Source organism: Vulpes lagopus, chromosome 2, assembly GCF_018345385.1.
Source record: "Vulpes lagopus strain Blue_001 chromosome 2, ASM1834538v1, whole genome shotgun sequence".
Taxonomy (NCBI): Eukaryota; Metazoa; Chordata; class Mammalia; order Carnivora; family Canidae; genus Vulpes; species Vulpes lagopus.
The window spans coordinates 43,811,286-43,831,280 of NC_054825.1; the positions used below are offsets into that span (position 1 = coordinate 43,811,286).

The following is a 19,995-nucleotide window of genomic DNA, read 5'->3' on the forward strand; positions in this document are numbered from 1 at the left end:
AGTTCTCAAAACTCCCCCACCACCTGTGCCTTTAGCGAAGTCAGGTTGGTGGCTTGACACTAGCCGTGGCGAGTACACTGTGGACGTGAGCTAGCTCCAGATCTGAGCCCCCTCCACGCCCCGGGGTCTGTTCCCAGCGACGGCGCGGCCCGCGGTTCCCTCCGAGTGCGGGCTCCATCAAGGCACACCTCGCGCTTGGCGGGTGTCCAGCCACCCCTCCTGCTCTAAGGAAGCCTCCCCCTTGGGTCACTACCATTCCCCTCTACCTTTTCCGCCCCCTCAGCGCATGGATGCAGCCTGAAGGCAAACGTCCCTCCCTTTGGCATCAGATTTGCTCCTCCTCTGCTGCCTTCAAATCCCCTGTCACCCTTTCCTCTTCTTACAGCTGAATCTCCCAAGCTGGGGACCTTCCCACAGGGCTCACCCCCCCAGCCAGGCCTAGAATCTGCACCCCCGCGAACTCCAGTTTCGCTAGAGGCCCAGGGGCCTGCTGGCTGACGCCAGTGGCAGGCTCTGCTCTTCTGGGAAGAAAGGACCTGCCGGCTCGTCCCCTGCCTCTGCCACAGGGGCGGTCTGCTACCTCCCTCTCCATACCCTTCCTGGCCAGCCTCCTCTCCTTGACCTTTGAATGTCAAGAACACCCCCAGGCATGGTCCCAGGCTCCTTCTGCACGTCCTCCCAAAGTGACCTCCTCCTTGGACGTGGCTTCAGATGCAAGCCGCAATCTGACCTCTCCGATTCCCTGCTCCAGCCTCTGGGCTCCAACAACTTGCTCATGGCCTCTTGGCAAAGGCACACCTAAAACTCACCATGCCCTTACTAGAACTTCGGGTGCTTTCTCCTGGACAGGAGCCTCCTGGTGGCCACCCCCTCACCCCGGCCACTCTGCGTGTCCGGGGTTGTGATGCTCTGCCCACCCTGCACCTGCATGAGGACTCCGCTGGCAAGTCCCCTGGGCTTCATCTCACATCCCTCTGGAGGCCGTCCTCTCCCTGCCCCTTCTCTTACACTCATCAGCCCCCCTCTGCTGCCTGGGGGGACTCCTCCACCAGCAGCCAGTGTTTGAATCAAAACCTTCCTGCTCAGAGCCTGTCACTGGCTCCCCGTGGCTTTCAGTGTGACAAAGGCCAAGCTTTGCTCTGGCCTCCCCTCTCTGCCTCAAGGCTCACCTGCCCTCTCTCCAGTCCAGGCATCTCTTCCTGGAATGCTGCGGCCCACTCCTCACACCTCCTGGTCATCCTCATCTAGCTTGCTGTGCTGCCTCTTACGGGAAGTCCTCCCTGACCTACAGACAAGATCCGATCCCGTTACACATGGTTTTTGCCGTAGCACTTAGCAGCTTGTAGTCGTCAGTGTGATGGCCTCCCTAACTCCACGGCTCTGTCTTGCTCATTGCCAAGCCCCAGTCCTAGCACAAAGCAGGTTTTCACATGTCTGTCGTTGAATGAACCAAGGGTCTGGCCTTGGAGAAATGAGCCTGTCATTGGTAGGGGAGGTGAGGAAGCTGCTGCTCCGGGCTGGAGGGCAGACGCTGGCGGCCGGGCAGCCGGGGGCTGAGACGCAGGCAAGAGACACACGGCCAAGTACGAACCCCCTGGATTTCAGGTCCTGCTAGCTGGGCCGGGGTCAGCGTCGCCCCCGGACAAGGGAAACCACCCCCCACCCAGCGAGGTGCCCATCTCAGTGATGAAAGGAGCCTCCCCCAATCTTTACAGCTTCTGCACTGACCACCACACCCAGGCAACCTGAGGGAGGGGAGACCATGCCCTGGTGGGTCCTCATCCTCCATCCGGGGCCCCCGAGGCGGAGTGGGGAAGGCCCCCCACCTTCATCTTCAGGCACGCGGCTGGGCACACGTGGGACAGGCCAGCGCCGTGTCATCTTGGGTCAACGGTGAGAACCACCAGTGGCTCAGAGGCTCCCCCTCCCTCACCCTCTGGGGTCAGCACTTTCTCTGAGGCAGGTGACATTTATCTTGCCTCCAACCAGGGGGACCCCGCTTCCACCTGGTCAGGACTGGGCGCCTCCCCCATCCTTGGTGCCAGGCCTCCTCATGCTGTCGCCTTGAACCACACGGCAGGGGAGGCAGCTGGGACCCCCAGACATTACCCTGTACACAGGGTCCCGAGCTCGGGACGGCCCCAGGGCCAAGCCCCTGCCACAGCAGGATGGTGGGGGAGGGCGGGGGGTGAGGGCTCCCCCCACGGCAGACAAAGGACACTCGCTCGTGCAGCTGACACAAAGCGCGGCTACATCTCCCGGCCGTGCTCCCCGCCCGACTCCACTCCCAGGGCAAGCACAGCCCCACTCACAGAGACAGGGGAATGGACAAGATGGCACAGGGACAGAGGGCCGGGGGGCCAGGCAGGCTCGGCGGAGGAAGCGCCGAGGCTGGCAGCGGTGTCCTCATGGAGTGGTTTATTACGGTTCCATCTCACAAGGCAGGTGGGTGGGCGGCAGCGGCACATGAATGAACTCCAAGCCCCTGACAGACGTCTGCCTCGGGCGCATGCAAACAGTGCAACACGGGCAAGCGCAAACACGGGCGACCGAGGCGACACGGGACACGGAACACGGAACGGGGAACGAGGCTGGGCTGACGGGTCCCTAGAGAGGGGCCTGCTCTCCCCAACCCTTACGGGCAGGACAGGAAAAATAAGATTCGTACTTCTTGTAAAATGCCCATTTGCTGGGTACTTTCTTTCTCCTTATCTTGAAAAATAATAAAAAATAAACACACGGGAAAAAAATCTCAAAAAAAGGAAAGGAATAAAACTCTAAGAAGGCGAGAGATGGGAGGCCAGGAGAAGCCTGACTGCGGCGGGGGGCATCTGCCTCACGCTCCTCAGCCTCCTCCCTCCTTGGCCCTTCGGTGGGGCTCCCGACATCCCACGGGTGGGTCCATGAGAAGAGGTGCCAGGCCTAGGCGGGGTCTCTGTGGGGCCAGAGGGGGCGCAGGCTGGGGCAGAGGAAGGAGGCCCACTGGCCCGCTGGGCTCAGTTCAGGCTGGGGCCCAGCCAGTGGGGGCACCAGGCCCACAATTGCTCCAGGTTCAGTCCCGCAGCCCCACAACCCGGGGGGAGGAGGCAGCGGTCACAGGTGCAACTCATGGGTTTTGATGTGCTCGAGCTGCTCCCGGAGTTGCAGGAAGGAGGGCCTTGTGGCAGCATCCAGGTGCCAGCAGTTCTTCATGACCTCGTAGACCGCAGGTGGGCAGCCGTCGGGGGCATCCATCTTGTAGCCCTTCTCCACCCGAGGGACGACGTCCTTCAGGGGCTGTGGCAGGCGGGTGGTGTGAGTGTGCAGGGCCGACCCCCCGGGGGAGCCCGACTCAGCTCCGGGGATCCCCCTCAGACCTGAGCCTCAGAGCCAGCAGGCCCCGAAGGTCCCGAGGGCAGGCCTGCAGCTCAGAACTCCGAGCAGGGCCCAGGAGGCTCCCTAGCCCCCTCCCCGCCCAGCCCTGCCCAGGCCCGGCGCCCAACTTACAATTCTTGGGTAAGGCACTCGCCCAAAGGAGTAGATTTCCCAGAGAAGGATTCCGAAACTCCACACGTCAGACTTGGTGGAGAATTTCTGCCACGTGGATGGGAGAAGCAGGGTCAGACCCTGGGGATTCGGGATTTGGCGGAGGCGGGGGAGGGGAGCCCAGGACCCACACCCAGCAGCCCCCGGGCTCAGGGTTAGGCCCCCTCCACCTTCTCTCTCAGGGCCTCCGGGGCCGTCCACTTGACTGGCAGCTTGCCCGTGTCCTGGGTGCTGGAGGCCTCCTTGGTGAGGCCAAAGTCGCTGACCTTGGCCACGTTGTCTTCAGACACCAGCACGTTGCGGGCAGCCAGATCCCGGTGCACGAAGTTGTTGCCCTCCAGGTATTCCATGGCCTCACAGACATCTCTGGGAGAGAGCCAGCCACACAGCCCCTCAGACAGGGCACCCACGGCACGGCAGGGGCCCCCCAATGGGTGCTGCTTCACTCACAGTGAGAACTTGAGGAGACAGTCTCCGCCCAGCACCGACCGACCCCTCGACCGCAGATAGTCCACCAGGCTTCCCTAAGGCAGGACAGACAGACTGACTGGCCCCACGGGTCAGACTCGCCCCCAGTCCTCTTGAACCGTGGGCTGGGTAAACACTTGAGGGGAACCAGCAGGGGAGGGCTCGGGGCATCACCGCGGAACGAGCAGTAGGTTCTGCAAGCTGGCCCCCACGCCCCGCAGTTCCCTGAGCTCAGAGCTCACAAATCTCTAAGGCAAACCCTGGCACTACCTCCATCCCACAGGGGGAGGAAACAGGCCTGGCGAGGTCACAGGGAATGAAGGAGGAGTCAGGACAAAAGCTGAGCCCTGCCTGGTGACTTCAAAGCTCAGTCGGGGAGAGGGGCCCCGGGGTGCGGTGAGGGGCCGGGGCGAGCGGCGGGAAGGCTGGAGTGTTCAGCCCAGGGCGGGGGCGGCTCTCCGGGCAGGGGCGCACCTTGGCCATGTACTCCGTGACAATGTACAGCCCGCCCTTCTCTTCCACGATCACACCCAGAAGCTGTACCAGGTTGCTATGCCGAAGTTGCCTGGGGCAGGATGGGGGTGGTCAGCGCTGCTAGGCCCCCCCATCCTTCCCCGGCCGGGGGACACCTCCACACCCACTTGCGGCCCTGACTCACGTCATCACAGAGGCTTCAGCCAGAAAGGCCTGGGCAGTGGCGTCATTTTTAATGCACTTGACAGCAACCTTGTTCCCTCGGTAATCGCCTAGCATCACGTCTGCGGGGCGAGGGCTGGAGGTTGTTCCCTGGACCCTCCACTGGCCCTTGGCCCTCCCGCGGCCGCCACCCCCTCCCGCTCACCTCCAAACTCCCCCTTCCCAATGGTCTGCAGCAGCTTCAGGTCCTTCATGTTCAGTGCCCAGCCGCCTGGTGGGGGAGGGGGTGTCAGTGAGGGGTGAAGCCAGAGCAGGCATCACAGTGTGTGGCATCCTGGGGAGGGCTCCTCCAGGGATGGGGGCGGTGCCCGGGAGCCGGAGGGAGGAGGCGGGGAAGCAGGTGAGCACGGGGGCGGGGATGGCACTCACTGCGGAAGAACTCATCCTGGGCGGCCACCGTGCCCTCCATGACCTTTGGCTTGATGAGGCGAGTACAGAGTCCGTCCGCGTCTGAGGTGTAGTGCTGCGGGGGGACAGGGCGGGGACTCAGGGCCAGCGCCGCGCCCGCCGCCTACACGCACTGCCCGGCTCCAACCACCAGAGGGCGGCGGAGGCGAGCCCACCGGGCCGGAGCTCCTCGGGTCCCCCCAGGGAAGGATTAGGGAGGTCCCAGACTCAGATCTGTGACCTTCACTTCCAGGGGCTGGACAGACGCAGGGTGTCGCCGCCACTGGGGCCACGGGCCTCACCAGCATCCCGAGGTGGAAGGCAAGCCCTGGCCTCTGGCCAGAAGCGAGGAGGCCTCCCCCCAGCCAGGGGCTAGCAGGGGCAAGGAGCTGTGAAGGAGCACAGGAGGCGTCTGGGAGGCCGCTGGGGCTCTGGGAAGCCAGGTGTGGCCTCAACAGGACCAGCAGAACTGGCCTTGGGAGTTGCAGGGACATGTGGCCACAGCCACGCAGGGTTGTGACCTGACCACCAAGGTGCAGCTCGTGAGGGCAGGCTTATGTACGCGGCTTGACATGTGGCTCTGAGGCCTGGAGGGAAGCCTAGTTCTGGGGCGAGACTCCGATTCTGACCCTGGCGCCTCTAACTGACAGCTGTGTGACCTGAGGCAGGTCCCGAAACTGCTCTGAGCCTCTCTGTCCCCCGCCTGTGGTGGCGTGTGGGGCCAGAAGTCAACCCTGGCACGCAGCAGGTGCTTCGCCAAGGCGCGAGGGGCATGAGGAAACGCAGGCTCCGGAGGCGGCACGTGCCGAGGCCAGCCAGCAGTGGGGGGACACTGGGCCGGAAGCCGGGCCGGCTCACCTCCACCAGCTGCATGAGGTTCTCGAAGTACACCTCCTCGTCGATGCTGAGCTTGCTGGCGTGGTACATGATGCGGTAGTGCTCCACCTTGCCGTCACAGCTCACGCACAGCGTGTAGTCCCCGGGGTAGTTGGTGCTCTCCCGCACCAGGAACAGGCCGGTCTCGGGCGGGCACAGCAGCCGCTCGGCCTGCTCCCGCGTGATCTTGCCATGGAACCAGCTGCGGGGAGACCGGGCCAGGGCTCACGGCGGCTCCAGGCATGGACCCCAGCCACCCGGGCCCGCTGTCTGAGGCCCTCCCTCTGTGCCACCTCCCCACGGCCCCCACGCGCTCCTCCTGCTTCGGGCCTCCTAGGCCCTGGGGACCTAGCACCTGGGCTTCTCCCTCCGCCTGAGAAGCCTTCACACGCTGCAACCCCTACACCAGCTCGCTGCTTTTCTGACTCCTCTAGGGAACCAGGGCTTCTCGTCCTCCCTCCTCCCCACGCTGCAGACCCCGAGGGCTCCTCAGCAGTACTCACGGCATGAGGCTGAGCTTCGTGCCGGCCTTCACACCCTCCCGTTTCTGGACATAGTTGGCTGGGATGATGCCCTCACGGCCCACCTTGTTCTTGGCTTTGTACCAGTTTGGGTCCTGGGGAGAGGGCAGCCCAGACACACGCTCAGCCCTCCCTTGGCCCCCCTGCAGGGGAGCCCTCACCCAGCAGGAATGCCCAGAGGCGGGAGGGCGTAGGCGTGGCCTCGTGAGGTCCCCGATTACCTTGGTGACCGCCACAATGGTGAGCACGTCTCCTTTGCAGAAGGGAAGGTCCTGCTCGGCAGTGCCATGGAAATTGTACTTGGCAATACATTCTGTACCGGATGGCCAGGCGGCCTGTAGGGCAGGCGACAGGTGGGCAGGTGGAGGGAGCCCGGGGCCCATCTCCACCCACTGCCCATCCGCCCTTCAGGACACAGACTCTTGTTGCTCTTTGTAAACCTCCCGCCCCGAGAACTCTGGGTGCCTTCCAGCTGAGATCCCCCCCACTGCCCCCAGGTCCGTACGCCCACCTTGAGGGCCCTGGGTCCAACAGTACACCCTAGAATTTTCCTTTGTCGAAGGACAGGGTGGGGCGAGGGGAGCAGACTGACGTGAGGCCTCGTTCTCTCTCCTCCACTGAGCACCCTTCCAGGGGTGGGGGGAGTACTCAACTGCCCCAGCCCCCGCCCCCACGGTACCTGGATTGCTGACATCTTCTCAGAAGATCTGGCGTCCTCCTGTCACAGGAAGGCCACCCTGTCACTTGGTACCATGAGAGCTGCAGGGAGAAGGGGAAGACCGAGGAGGGGTGTGAGAAGCTGGCTCCTCCCAATCACTGAGCCCCCCATTCCTTCCCCACAGCAATGTGAACACGTACCGAAAGCCCCTAGAGCACCGGATAGGGGGAGGCAGGAGCATGAAGGCTGAGGGCCCCCAGGGATGGAGGGGTCACCAATCCTAAACCCATGGGGGCCTCACAGCCCCACCAAATGGCCCACAGAGGCAAAAGAAGCTCTGGGGGTGAGCAGCCCCAGGCCCAGAGGTCAGTCACGTGGTCTGTGGAGGAAGGGAGCCCAGGGCAGCTCTGTGAGCCTAGGAAAGGTGCAACGCAACTTGGGAAAGTCACCTGTTCTCCGTGGGTCTCCTAGTTCCACAGCCTATAAAAACGTGCCCAGGCAACAAGTCTAAAGACAAAGGTACACCAACCTCGTGGCCCGGTCGCCCCATGTCTAGGTACACACCCAAGAGAACACAGGGCAGGTGTCAGCCCAGATGTGCACAAGAGCAACGGCGCAGCAGGATCTGTAAGCAACCTCATGCTGGGAGCCGCCCCGATACCCATCAAGGGTAAGATGGCTAAGCTGTGGTGTCTTCCAGAGCAGTACATGCTGCACAGCAGCAAACACGAGTAGACTGAATAATGAAACCATGATGATGAATTTCTGAAACGGTATCAACCCGAAAGCCCGACAGAGAGCACAGGCTGGGTAATCCCACGTAGACAGTATAAAATTCAAAATCTGGCCGAGCCCACGGTGCAGGACGGCAGCTGCCCTCAGAGGGGTAGAGCCACTGGAAGAGCGGAGTTCTCCTTGCCACACCTCACGGAGCTGTACCCTTACGCCCTGGGGCACTCTGTGGTTTCCTTCGGTGCAGCTGATCCCTCCAGAAAACCTCCAGCCGACCCACGCTCCAAGGGCGGCAAGCCACACAGACTCCGTGGCCCCAGCCTGGCACCCCCTTGACCGCCGCTGCCTTCCTGAAGCCCAGAGCCCCCCGAGCCCCCATCTCAGAAAGCAGTGGGGCTGGAGCCACTGTTCTCTGTTTCCAGGGGATGGAGGCTCAGACAGGCCGGTGACTCGTCCCTGCGTGTTAGGAGAGAAATCCCAGGAATCCTGTTCCCAGGTGCATTTGACAGGACAGACAAGGTCTAGGGCCAGGCTGCAATGCCACCCACCCCAGGCTGGGCAGTGGGAGGAGATGCTTGAGTGCATGTGCCTGGCCTGCGAACTGAACAAGGACCGCAGGGCTGAGGCCCGTTTCTCAGAGGGGGGAGCCCCAGAGCCACCCTCTGAAGAACAGAGAGCTTAGGGACAGAAGGCAAGCTGGAAAAGGTTCCACCGGGGTGGGGTGCAGGCCGAGCCAGAAGGGCAGGTCGACAGGGACAGCCGAGAGTAAGGGGCCCGGCTGCGAGCCCTGGGAGGGCGGTGGGACACAGCCCGGCCATCTGAGCACCCTACCTGGCTGCTGTCGGGACAGTCCAGAGGTGCCCGCCCAGCACCAACCCTGCAGCTCAGCGGGGGCTTCAGACAAGGAACCAGGGGCCTCAGCAGTGAAGTGTGCGGCTGAGGGCAACAACGGCCGGGAGAACCACCACTCCCAGGCCTCACTCCGGCTTCCAGTCAGGCGGACCTGGCTCCGTTGAGTGTGCAACTCGGAAGAATGACTCAACCCTTCTGAGCCTCGGATCCTCACCCTGCCAGGCGGGGACAGGCATGCCCTGCATGCAGGCTGCGAGGGAGTAGGAGACCTCGGGCCTGAGAAGGTCTGGCGCGGGGCTTGGCATAGCCGCCCCCTTCCTCCAGACAGAAAGGCCTCCCTCCTCCAGGACACGGGGCTTCTCGCCCGAGGCCAACCTGCCGACGTCTGCTGTCGGCACAGGAGCCCGGGGCCCACAAGGTCGAGCAGAGACATCGCCCCCACCGAACACACAGTCGCACGGCTGAGCTGCTAAGCCGGGGACAGGAACCACCCACCAGGCTCTTGTGGCCCACAAACTGTGGTGAGCCGTGAGCTGCTCTTGCCCCCATTCTACAGGAGCGGAAACTGAGGCTCACGAGGCCGAACAACTTGTGTGAAGTCACACAGTTCATTAGGGGTGACGGCCCAGAACCCAAATGAGGGTTCTACTGGGGCTGGCGGGGGCCCTGACCCTCAGGCCCTTCTGAACAGAGGCCCTGCCAGCTTTCCACACCCTCAGCCGGCCTCCCCTCCCTCCCCAGCTTGCCACCACTGGGCCACCACAGAGGGCATGGTGGCTGTGGCCCCGTTAGTCACCCTCCCCAAACACTCCCTTCCTGGCCTGCAGCTGCTGCCGCCGCCTCCCCACTGACATGACGATAACAATAAAAATAATAATAGGCCCTGTTTTCTGAGCACTTGTTCTGTGCCAGGCCCCGTCCTTGGCACATTATGGCTCATCTAATCCTCTAACAACTGAGCCTGTTACTACCCCCATATTGTAGACGAGGACCCTGAGCGAGGTCAAGAGGCATGGTGGTCTTGCCGGCGGGCTTACACCTCCCGGGAGCACCCTGCCGCGCTCGGGCCTCGGCTGCCCAGCCCCGGCACCATGCGGCAGCCAGAGGACGGGCAAGCGCCACTGGAGAGGCCAGGGTGGGCTAGCTCAAGGGGCCAGGCTCCGACAACCAGACATCTGGAAGGCAGGGGAAGGAGCTGAGCCCTCCCTTGGTCTATTGCCTAAAACTTCAGGACCTGGTCTCTCCACCTGTACAATGGGTTGGCGGTACCTCCACAGCAGCCAGGGCTGCTCTGCACGCAGCTGCCAGGTGCCTCGACCCGCCCCTGCCCAGGAATGCTGCAGGGCAAGCCGTGGGCTCTCTGACAGCTCCTCCCTGCTGGCGTCAAGCCCAGGCGGGCTCAGAGGTCTCCCTCCCGAGGGTCCTGAGGGGCCAGGGGCCAGCTCCCTCCAGGTTGGACACAAAGAGCCAGGATGGCTAGGAGGGGCCCCTGTGAACCTAGGGCTCTGGTTTGGCCTGAGCCAGGCAAACAGGGGTCCCTTTGGAGTCACGTGAACCTGCTTTTAGGCCACCCTGTGGAGGCCGCTGGGACGCTGTCCTGGGAGTCAGGGGCTCTGAGTCCTATTCCTGGCTCTGCCACCAACTTGCTGCATGTGACCTTGGGAAAGTCATTTGACTTTTCTGGGACCTGCTGGCTCTCTGGCACCTCAGACGGACCTGTGTTGCACCTGCTGTTCCCACCTCGCCTGGCATTCCCTCTCCACTCCCTCCCTCTTCTCTACCCAAGGAACTTCCTCTCAACCTCCGGGGCACAACTGAGGCATTGCTTCTGTTTCACGTGTGCCTACAAAGTCCCTGTGGTATTGTCTATGGTGGCAAGCGACTGGGAAGCGATCTTTATGTCTATCAGTGAGGGACCAGGCAAATAAACAGCCGGGTATCCCTAAGAGGGAACAACAGTCCCTGCGGTGACGGGGCCCCGACCTTCAGGTGCTGACACACAGCACCCGTATGATGCAGCAAGCCGGAAGGGCAAAAAGCCAGCTCAAGTCGCTCAAGGAAAAGCTGCTGGGGGGAACAAGACAGTGACATGGCTTCCAAAGACCACCCCACCGGTGAATCTGAAAGCAGAAAAGCATCTACACAACAGGTGGACCTGGCAGATAGACATATCGATCTATCTCGTTAACCACGCGACCGAATCAAGCATCACCCACGATGAGAGCAACGACAGAGCGCCTCCCGCCGGGATGCCCAGAGGAGGGCACAGCATCCTGGGGGTAGGATTCCCACGGAGCCCGTTAACCTGACTCAAATCAGGAAGATGCAATCAGGCACAGCCTCGACAACTGGCCCGGACTCTCGAAGTTAATGTTGTAAGAGACAAAACCAAGGAACACGCAGAGGCTGGGGAATGTTCTCGAATAAACAGGACGCTAGAGGCATGTGACACAACAACAAAATGGTATTTCTGTGAGGTGAAGGAGGTGTCAACTAACCTTACCGTGGTAACTATTTAGCAACACACGTACATCAAATCACCACGCTGTACACCTTAAACTTACGCAACCTTATACGGCAATTACATCTCCATAAAGCTGGGGGAAAAAAGGTGAAAGGAACAGGACAACAAGATTCAGTGAGAGATCCTGAACTGGATTCTGGCTCAGAGGGAAAAAGACAGTAGCTATAAAAATCATTGGATGACAGTTGGAAAAATGGAAATGTAAGGTAATATTATGGAATTTTAATGTCAATTTTCCTAAGGACGATCCTAGTGCTGTGATTACGTAAGAGGTGCATGCTCAAGTACTTAGAAATGAAGATGTAGGATGCCTGCAACTAACAAACACACCAGCAAAAAACTCCACACATACGCATCTCGGTATATGAAAGAGGGAAACCAAATATGGCAAAATGTTAAGACCTGGTGAATCTGGGTAAGGGATGGTTGGGTATTTGTTACATTATTATTTCAGTTTCTTATTATTTTTATTACCTTTAAAGATTTGTTTCAGAGAGAGAGAGCGTGCATGCACATGCATACAGTGGGGGTACGGGGAGGGACAGAGTGCAGAGCCAGAAGCAGGGCTTGATCTCACAACCTAAGTGGAAATCAGGAGTCGGATGCACGCCCAACTGCGTCACTCAGGCACCCCATTATTATTATTTTTTAAAAGTAATCTCTACATCAAGCGTGGGGCTCAAACTCATGATCCTGAGATCAAGAGTCACATACACGGGACGCCTGGGTGGCTCAGCAGTTGAGCGCCTGCCTTCAGCCCAGGGCGTGATCCTGGAGTCCCGGGATCGAGTCCCATGTCGGGCTCCCTGCATGGAGCCTGCTTCTTTAGAGCCTGTGTCTCTGCCTCTCTCTCTCTGTGTCTCTCATGAATAAATAAATAACATCTTAAAAAAAAAAAAAAGTCACATACTCCATGCACTGAGTGGGCCAGGTGCCCTATTTCAGCTTTTTAGTAGGTTTGAAATACTCCAAGTGAAAGGCCGTGAGAAAAGACAAGGTGCAGGACCTGATCCATGGTACGTGACACACAAGGCATCCCTAACTCCAATCCACGCAGATCATCCCTGAAAGACAGGAGAAACTGGCAACGAGTTGTCTCTGGGATGGGGGGTGTGTGTGTGTGTCAAGTTTAAGGGAAGATTACTTTCCACTGTGAGTTTGCTATTTTGTCCTTTCTGACTTCTTTTTTTTTTAAACCACATGTATCTATTACTAACTTCCCCCTAAAAATAAGGTTGAAAATAAATCACTTTTGAAAACCGCCTCTGCCAGGAGCCTCCCTTGGTTCCCCGGCTGTGCTCCAAGGCCTCCCCAGCCTCTCACACATCCCCACACTCCAGAGACAAGCTCTCTGCTCGCTGCTCATGGCCTGGGAGCTTGGGGCGGGGGGGGGGGGGGGGGAGGCTGGGAGCTGACTCATGTGCCCAGCATGGGCTGAGCCCAGAGTGGCTGCTTGGTGAGTGAGTGCTGAATGAATGAATGAACCAACAAAGGAGAGGAGGAAGCCAGGCCGGCTGCGCCACACCAAGGTCCCCTAACTGACAGGACTATATTTAACCCCAAAGGGACAGCAGCTGTCAGCACACCCGCCAAGGACCAAGGGGCAGGGGGCTTTGGAACTCTGTGAAGTCAGCGCTTCACTCTGATTTCCTGCCCCAAACCCGACTCCCAGCAGTCCTTGTGCTGGGGTCCCAGGAACAGGCTGGGCATTGTGCCCAAGCACTGAGGTCAGTGGCTGCAGCCTCAGGCAGGCCTTTCTTGGTAGCCCAGGCTGGCAGGGAGTCGGGGAAGCAAGGAGAACTGGGAGCCCCCAAACTCCCAGGCCACCCTCTCCCTGCCCACGGGGCAGCAGCAGACCCCTACAGCTATCACTCGCTGAAGGCCAGGGCAGGTCAAGGGGCTCCTGCCCTGCCCCCTTCACCAAAACTCCACTGCTTACTGGGGCGTGGGAGCCTTCAATAACTGTTTACACCCAGCTAAAAATACCCACTGAAAAGGGAAGTGCACAAGAGACCGGGGGGAACTCGGGGCCATGGCCCCCAGAGACTTTGGTTCTGCCACAGGACCCAGCTGGAGCGTGTTGGGGGCAGGGGCAGCTGCCGAGCAACAGGCAGGTTCTCCACGCCTTCTCACTTTTCGAGCCAGTGTTCCTGGAGCCTCCCTGTGCCACCAGCACCCGGCCTGGCCGGCCAGGACGGACAGGAGAAAAGGGCCCAGGAGACCCCGAGGGCCTAAGAACCTCGCTCATCTGTCCGTCTTCCCCTCTGCACCCAGCCTAAGGCCGCCACCAAAACGCAGCCCTGCCTCTGTCCTCCTGGCTGCCAGTCAGTCGTGGCCAGGTGTGCTCGGTGCCCCGACAGACAGGACAGACAGGGGCAACCAGGAAAGCTTCCAAGGGGAGGGGAGCTGGAGCCCGGAGGATTTCAGTGGAAGCAACTGGGAGGGGGCTGTGCCAGACCGGGCCAGGATTTCGTGTCCAAGACCGTGGCGTGGAAGAGTCACAGAGGGCAGAAGGCTTGGGCCGGGGTCCAGAGCGGCTCTGAACTGGCCCGGAAGTTCCGACAGGCCACAGGGAGATAACAGGCAAAACTGAGCTGCTGATTGAGGCCCGCGCCCCTGGAAGGCAGGGCACCTGACGGGGGCGGGGCGCGCCAGCAGCTGGGCTGGGTTAGCAGCCAGGCCATCAGCCCCACCTCGGCTCTGGAGAGGACACTCAGGCTGAGGACAGGGTGATGCCCCGGAGGCGCAGCAGGCAGGGGGCTGGAGGGCCAGACCCTCACAGGCCCCCTGCACACACATCTCAGGGTCAGGCTGCGGAACTGTGCCCGAGACCCTTGGAGATGCCCACGCCTCCCTGGGGGCCGAGGAAGGCTGGGAGGATGGCCTCACCTTGGCTGCAGAGCCCCCACCCCCGGGTCTCCTCAGTCTTCGGCACCCCTGCCCTAAGGGTAGGGGTGAGTCAATGGCTAAAAAATGTTTAAAACTAAATTACAGCAACTCACCGCCTTTTCCCTGCCCCCAATGGCTCGTGGGACCGGAAATCCCATCTAGTGGTTTGGGAGGCATGGGGGCTGGAGTTACAAAAGGCTAATGGGAAGGCACCGCTGGGGCTTGAGGCTGACACTCCTGGCCCAGAAAGGTTTCTAATTACCGCTTAGGAACCTAATTACCTACATGCACTGGGCAGGGGGGACTTGGGGCCTCCCCAGGGTCCTAACACAGGCCTCTGTCCCCTGCCCCCTGCACAGGCTGTGGTCTTTGCATGGCCATTTGCCTACATTTACATATAGCCTCTCAGCACTGACCTCCAACGGACAGTTAAAAATCCTGAGTGTCCTTGTCCTGTACCTCAAGTCCCCTATGTACATAACAGATGGGGGAACCGAGGCCCAGAGGCCCACGAATTGCCTTGAACTTTGGCCCCCAGATTCTCGGGTCTCCCCATTGCAGAACTGGGACCCTCAAACAGAGCCCAATACAGAGGACTCACGGCCTTGCTACCCACCCGACGGAGGAGGACGTTGTCAACACCCTCCCCTAGCAGGATGGGCTACAAAAATGAAAGCATGGGAATGACAGCCCCCCAGCCCGGCCCCCTGGCAGGTACTTAAGCCTCAAAAACCCCCATGAGGTTTTACTGTTATGTCTGTTTGACAGAGGAGGGACCAGGCTGACAGGCCACCAGCTTCAAAGGGGCTAGAGCAGATATTTGAACTCAGATCTGTCTGACCTTGGTCAGGAGAAAAAGCCCCAGCCTTTCCTTGGGCAGGACGGAGGACACGGTGAAAACGGGCGGCCAGCTGAGAGCGGGGGCTGAAGGGAGGCCTGCCTGGAGCTCAGCCCTCCTGCTCTGGGGAGCAGAGGTCACATGTGGGCCCACTCCTTGCTCCAAATTCTGCTTTGCATGGAGAGGCCAAGAGTCTGTCCACGGCCACACAGCAGCTAGAGGAGCCAGCAACCCTAGGAAGGGAGAAACTCCAACCCTTGGTTTTCCTGGCATTTCCCCTCCAGGAAGTCCTCCTGGCTGCTCCAGCCTACGCAGATCCCCAGCTTCTGAGCTCCCACCAGCCCTGCCAGGAAATGGAACCACAGGCCTCCCCTGACCCTTCACGGAGTCTGGTCTCTGCTGGCCAGCAGGGGAGCTCTCCCTTTCAGGCGGCCTGCGGCCTGCGGCCAGGACAGCACAGGATGCCAGCGCAGGTCCCGGGGACCAGGGTGGAGACCTGGTGTGGGGCTGGGCAGGGCTGAGAAGCAGCAGCCCGGGAGGGCAGGCGTCAGAGGACACCCAGGTTTTCACCCACCTACAGGGCTTTGGGCTGTGAGGAGAGCAGCCCAGGCGCGGGGTGCCTCCCTCCTGCTTGTTCCTGCAGCTCTGGGCCCCGACCAGGAAGGGGCGGGGGTGGGGGGAGCAGGGGGACGGAGGGAAGCTGCGGTCGGAGGCCGCCGAGGCGTACAAAGCCAGGGTGTGATGAGAAGCTCCTCTCCTCACAGCACCTCAAAACCAGGAAGAGAAACTGAGCAGGGAGAAAGAACACACTGGGCTGTGAGGGGCCCTCGGATCCCCAGGCACCTGCCAAGGGGAGCGCCTGGGCCTTCTGGGCCTCGGCCTCTCCAGGGGAAGAATGGATTCCCTCCCTTCTGCCAGGCAGCCCAAAGGTGCAGGCTTCATCGTGCTGAATAAACGAGCTCCCCCCGGCTGGTGGAGCACTTGCCATCCTCCGGCAGCATCGGCCTCTCCCGGGAAGCAGGGGCTTGGCCCCCAAAGCTAGCCTCGCCCCGCTCGCTTCTCCCTCAGCCACGCAGGGAGCACACTAGCTCTTCCTTCACCAGCTCTTTATTTTTAGGTCTGAATTTGACTTTAATCATTACTTAGCGGATTCTATTTCCAGCCCTCGAATGAAGGGACCCACAGGAGAAGAGGAAGGGAGGCAGTGCTCCCTGCCTGGCATGGGGGGCAGCCTGCTCCTCCACCCATCCTGTCCCCAACTAAGGCCAGGGGACTGAGAAACAGCCGAAGGGCTTACCCCAGCCAGGCCAGCATCTTGGAGGGGACCCCACCCTGTGACCTCATCCCAGCCCAAGCTGTGGGACAGGAGGGCAGTTGTAATGCCCACTTCCCCTGTGCCAAGACCAGGGAGGAGGGAGACGCTCCACGGGCAAACGTCTAGCAGCTAGAATCTGAGGTCACGTGCCTGGGAGACCTCTGCATCGGATGGGCCACCTGGGGGAGGACCTCCTGCCCAGGTTAGTCCTGGGCTACCGTTCGGTCATCTGGGGCTACGGTCTCTTAGGCCCCAGGAGTGCCAAGTGGAGAAGGATTCCCTCCCACTGCCCATGGCATGGCCCCAGGAGGGCACTCCCAGTTACTGTGGTCTCTACAGAGGCAGAACAAAAGGAAGCAAGGAGTGGCACAGCAGTCTGCACTCGGGTCAGACCCAGGGAACACCTGCCGAAGAGGAGGCCACTAACACACAAGACTTCCCCAGTGATTTGTCTATGTTCCCTTCCAACTCCCATCCGGGGGGCTAGAAACCCTGCACCCCCCTCCCTCAGCCAGTTTTCTTTCCTTTCACCCCCCACCCTCTGCCACCGGGAAAGGGTAGGGAGAAGAGGCTGGCATGCCATCCCTGGGTTGGGGCTCAGGATGCCTGCCTGGGCTCCTTGCCCAAGTTGTGGTTTTCCCAGGGAAAGTAGGCCTCTGTCTCCAGTAGGGAAATTTGGGGTGGCCCCGGAAGTAGCTGAAGCTAGCCGGGGGTAGGAGGAGGCCGGGCTCTCAGGAGAGGCCTGGTCCAGTCAGCTCTGCTGCCAGGAGACCAAAGGGGATCAAGATCACGCGAGCTTTTGCCCTTCTGCTCCACGGGAGGTTTCTGTCCTCCCTGAGTTCGCCTTAGGACCTGCGTTACCGTTTGACAGGTGTTACCGCCCCAGTCAAACTCCCCAGAACCCAGCCAGTAACCCATCTTCCCAAGGCCAGGTCTGTGTCCTGGACCAGCCAATCAGGTGGTGATGGGGGGGGGGGGGGGGGCAAGGCACTGGCCAGGGCAGTCCAGGACCTCAGGAACAGAGGGTTTCAGCAGGGCTCCGTGGGCGACAGGCCTGCTGGGTGAGCCAGCAGCCACCAGGGGCCCAGGTGTCACCCCCACACACAGAGGCGGCCTGCAGGCTCTGAGCAACGCCAACCTCTCCTTACAAAGTGCATCCTGGAGGCGAGGGGTGGTGCCAGGTGCTTTCTAGTACCTTGGTTAGTTAGCCTGGACCCTGCTCACAGTCCCCGCTGCCCCAGGTATGGCCATCCTGTGGTGCCCATAAAGGAAGCCCATCTCAGAGGGTGACCGGCCTAGATGGCGTGGCTGGGCCTGGACCCGCAGTAGCTGCCCACTCCTTGCCATTCCCCAGGCTGCTCGGGGGGGCCTGTGGTCACACCAGCTGTACGGGCAACAGCAGTGAAACGAGTTTAGTCAGGGCGCCCGGGTGAGGTCACTGCAGCCTAGAGCTTTGGAACACTGGGCAACTTCTCAGGGGTGAGGTTCCCCGGGCTGGGCGGCAACGTGAGGAAATGCTCAGAGACACAGAACGAAACGAAAAAAGGTACCATGGTGCGCATCCTCCAATGACACAGTGAGGAAGGGGGGAAAAAAAATCAGGAATAAGACAGGCAGGGAACTCCAAAAGGCAAACACTCCCTCTGCTAGTGAAACTGCGATTCTTGTTTTGTTTTCTAGGTTTTCTGTAATGCTGTGTTGTTACTCTCTGCATTAAGAAAGTAGCAGATAGGGCAGCCCGGGTGGCCCAGCAGTTTAGTGCTGCCTTTGGCCCAGGGTGCCATCCTGGAGACCCGGGATCGAGTCCCGCATCGGGCTCCCTGCATGGAGCCTGCTTCTCCCTCTGCCTGTGTCTCTGCCTCTCTCTGTGTGTCTCTCATGAATAAATAAATAAAATCTTTAAAAAAAAAAAAAAAAAAGAAAGCATCATATAGTTTTCTCCTGAGCTCAGACCTGCTTCTGGCCCTGATGTCCGGGACGTCTTCCACCAAGGGACGGCCTTTCTGATTTGGAACAGCCCCTTGGGCACCTGTGGGGCCCTCCTTACATTCTCTATTTTTTTTTAAGATATTTATTTATTCATGAGAGACACAGAGAGAGAGGCAGAGACATAGGCAGAGAGAGAAGCAGGCTCCGTGCAGGGAGCCCAATGCGGGACTCGATCCCAGGACTCTGGGATCACACCTGAGCCAAAGGCAGACATCCAGCCACCGAGCCACCCAGCCGTCCCTCCCTACCTTCTCTTTCCTGGACCAAACTCTTTCTTTGGGAACTCTGTGTCGGGGCTTCAAGAGGCCTCAAAAAACAGAGCCCAGAACTGGACCCAGGTCGTTCTCCCCCATGAGGCCAGCGGGCAGCTTGTTCGGGCGGCTGCATCACGCATTGTGACCCCTGGGCCTTAGCCCCCCGTACCCCGGTCTGCTCACAGTGGTTCAACCTCTTGGGCCCTGGTGCCCCCTGCAGCAGCCCCGGAGACTATCATGTGGTCCTTCCTTGCCCCTGACCCGACGCAGAAAGAAGAGCAGCCACTTCTGCAAGGGGGGAAGGCAACAAGCTCACCAGATAAGAAACACATCTCCGCACGTGCGCTGGCTGGACGCCAGACCCTTTTCTACCAAGGCCTGGGGACCCTGGGGCTGCATCCACATAACTCACAGTTGGCATAAAAGTGCCCGATCTTCAGGCCACAGTCCCAGGCCCTCAGGCCGGAAAGGAAGTTAGGGCCGGGTGCGGGGCGCCTCACAGGCCCACCACATCTGGATCCCCTTCGCTGTGCATGGCGGGGCAACTGGAAAAACACTACAACACAGGCAGAGTCTGGAGCAGGACAAAACTACCAATGGCCCCACGGGGGCCCAGACAGAGCTCAACAGCCTCCAGGGAACCTCCTACCCTCCAGGGAGCAAGAGGACCCTGCCACCCTCCCAACCTCTCTTGTGCTGCCTCTGTCCTGTTACTGCTGGGGCCCCACCAAGAAAGACGCTGGAACCACCAAAGCGTGGGGAGCTTGGAATGGGCCCGCTGCGTGTGCCCACTGACCACGCTGCTCCACCACGGCTGTGGAAGCAGGGCTCTCCCCTTCCCCGTCTGGACCCCATTCATGTTCTGGACTTGGCTGCTCCTGGGGCAGCTGGGCCCAGTGTGTGGGAGGCCTGGGTCGGGACTGACTGCCAGGCTGTTTCCACTTCGCGCCGTGGCCACACCAGACAAGGTGCCCCCCTCCCGCCACATCCCCTGTCAGCAGCACCCACCTCAGGCACCAAGGGGAAATCCCGTGGGCAGTGCGACACGGCCTGAGCCCAGAGCCGGGCAGCGCTGGGGCCGGAAGCCCTCTGGAGGGAAGCACGTGCTCACCCACAAGGTCCCCCGGGTCAGGCTGGGGGCCTGGGTCCTTGGTGGGAGAAGGCACCTGCCTGCTTTCCCTCCATCTACAGCAGTCCTGCCCCGCGGAGCGGAGCCTGGAAGGACGGCCGGACCCTGCCAGCGACCTGGGGCGGCAACTTCCCACTTTGAGCCTCAGTACCCTGGTCCACAAAACGCGAGGGGAGGTGAACCCCTAAGTTAACCACCAAGGATCTGGTGGCCGGACACGCCTCTTCCTGACACGGCCGGGCCTCGAGGCGTCTGGGAGAATGAGATGACCGGGCTGCCCGGAGGGGGGGCACCGTCCCAGGGCCCGGTGTCACATCCCCACACACAGATGATCTGCCCAGT

The 19,995-nt window shown here is 60.7% G+C and overlaps 1 protein-coding gene across 3 annotated transcripts in view; it reads right to left on the reverse strand.

Annotated features, from left to right (window-relative positions):
* Positions 1-2,403: 2,403 nt before the first annotated feature.
* CSK (C-terminal Src kinase) overlaps positions 2,404-19,995 on the reverse strand; it is a 37,302-nt gene continuing 19,710 nt past the window's right edge. For 2 of the 3 annotated variants that reach the window (XM_041744954.1, XM_041744953.1), the window contains 12 exons: positions 7,153-7,232; positions 6,695-6,808; positions 6,456-6,568; positions 5,935-6,154; positions 5,059-5,152; positions 4,835-4,900; positions 4,652-4,751; positions 4,468-4,558; positions 3,976-4,049; positions 3,696-3,891; positions 3,487-3,573; positions 2,404-3,276 (listed from right to left, as the gene is read on the reverse strand). In XM_041744954.1, the coding sequence (XP_041600888.1) occupies positions 3,094-3,276; positions 3,487-3,573; positions 3,696-3,891; positions 3,976-4,049; positions 4,468-4,558; positions 4,652-4,751; positions 4,835-4,900; positions 5,059-5,152; positions 5,935-6,154; positions 6,456-6,568; positions 6,695-6,808; positions 7,153-7,167 (1,353 nt within the window). In that variant the 5' untranslated portion in view covers positions 7,168-7,232 and the 3' untranslated portion in view covers positions 2,404-3,093. Of the gene's footprint in view, positions 3,277-3,486; positions 3,574-3,695; positions 3,892-3,975; positions 4,050-4,467; positions 4,559-4,651; positions 4,752-4,834; positions 4,901-5,058; positions 5,153-5,934; positions 6,155-6,455; positions 6,569-6,694; positions 6,809-7,152; positions 7,233-19,532; positions 19,867-19,995 lie in introns of those variants that run through there. The other variant, XM_041744955.1, reaches the window with a different exon arrangement.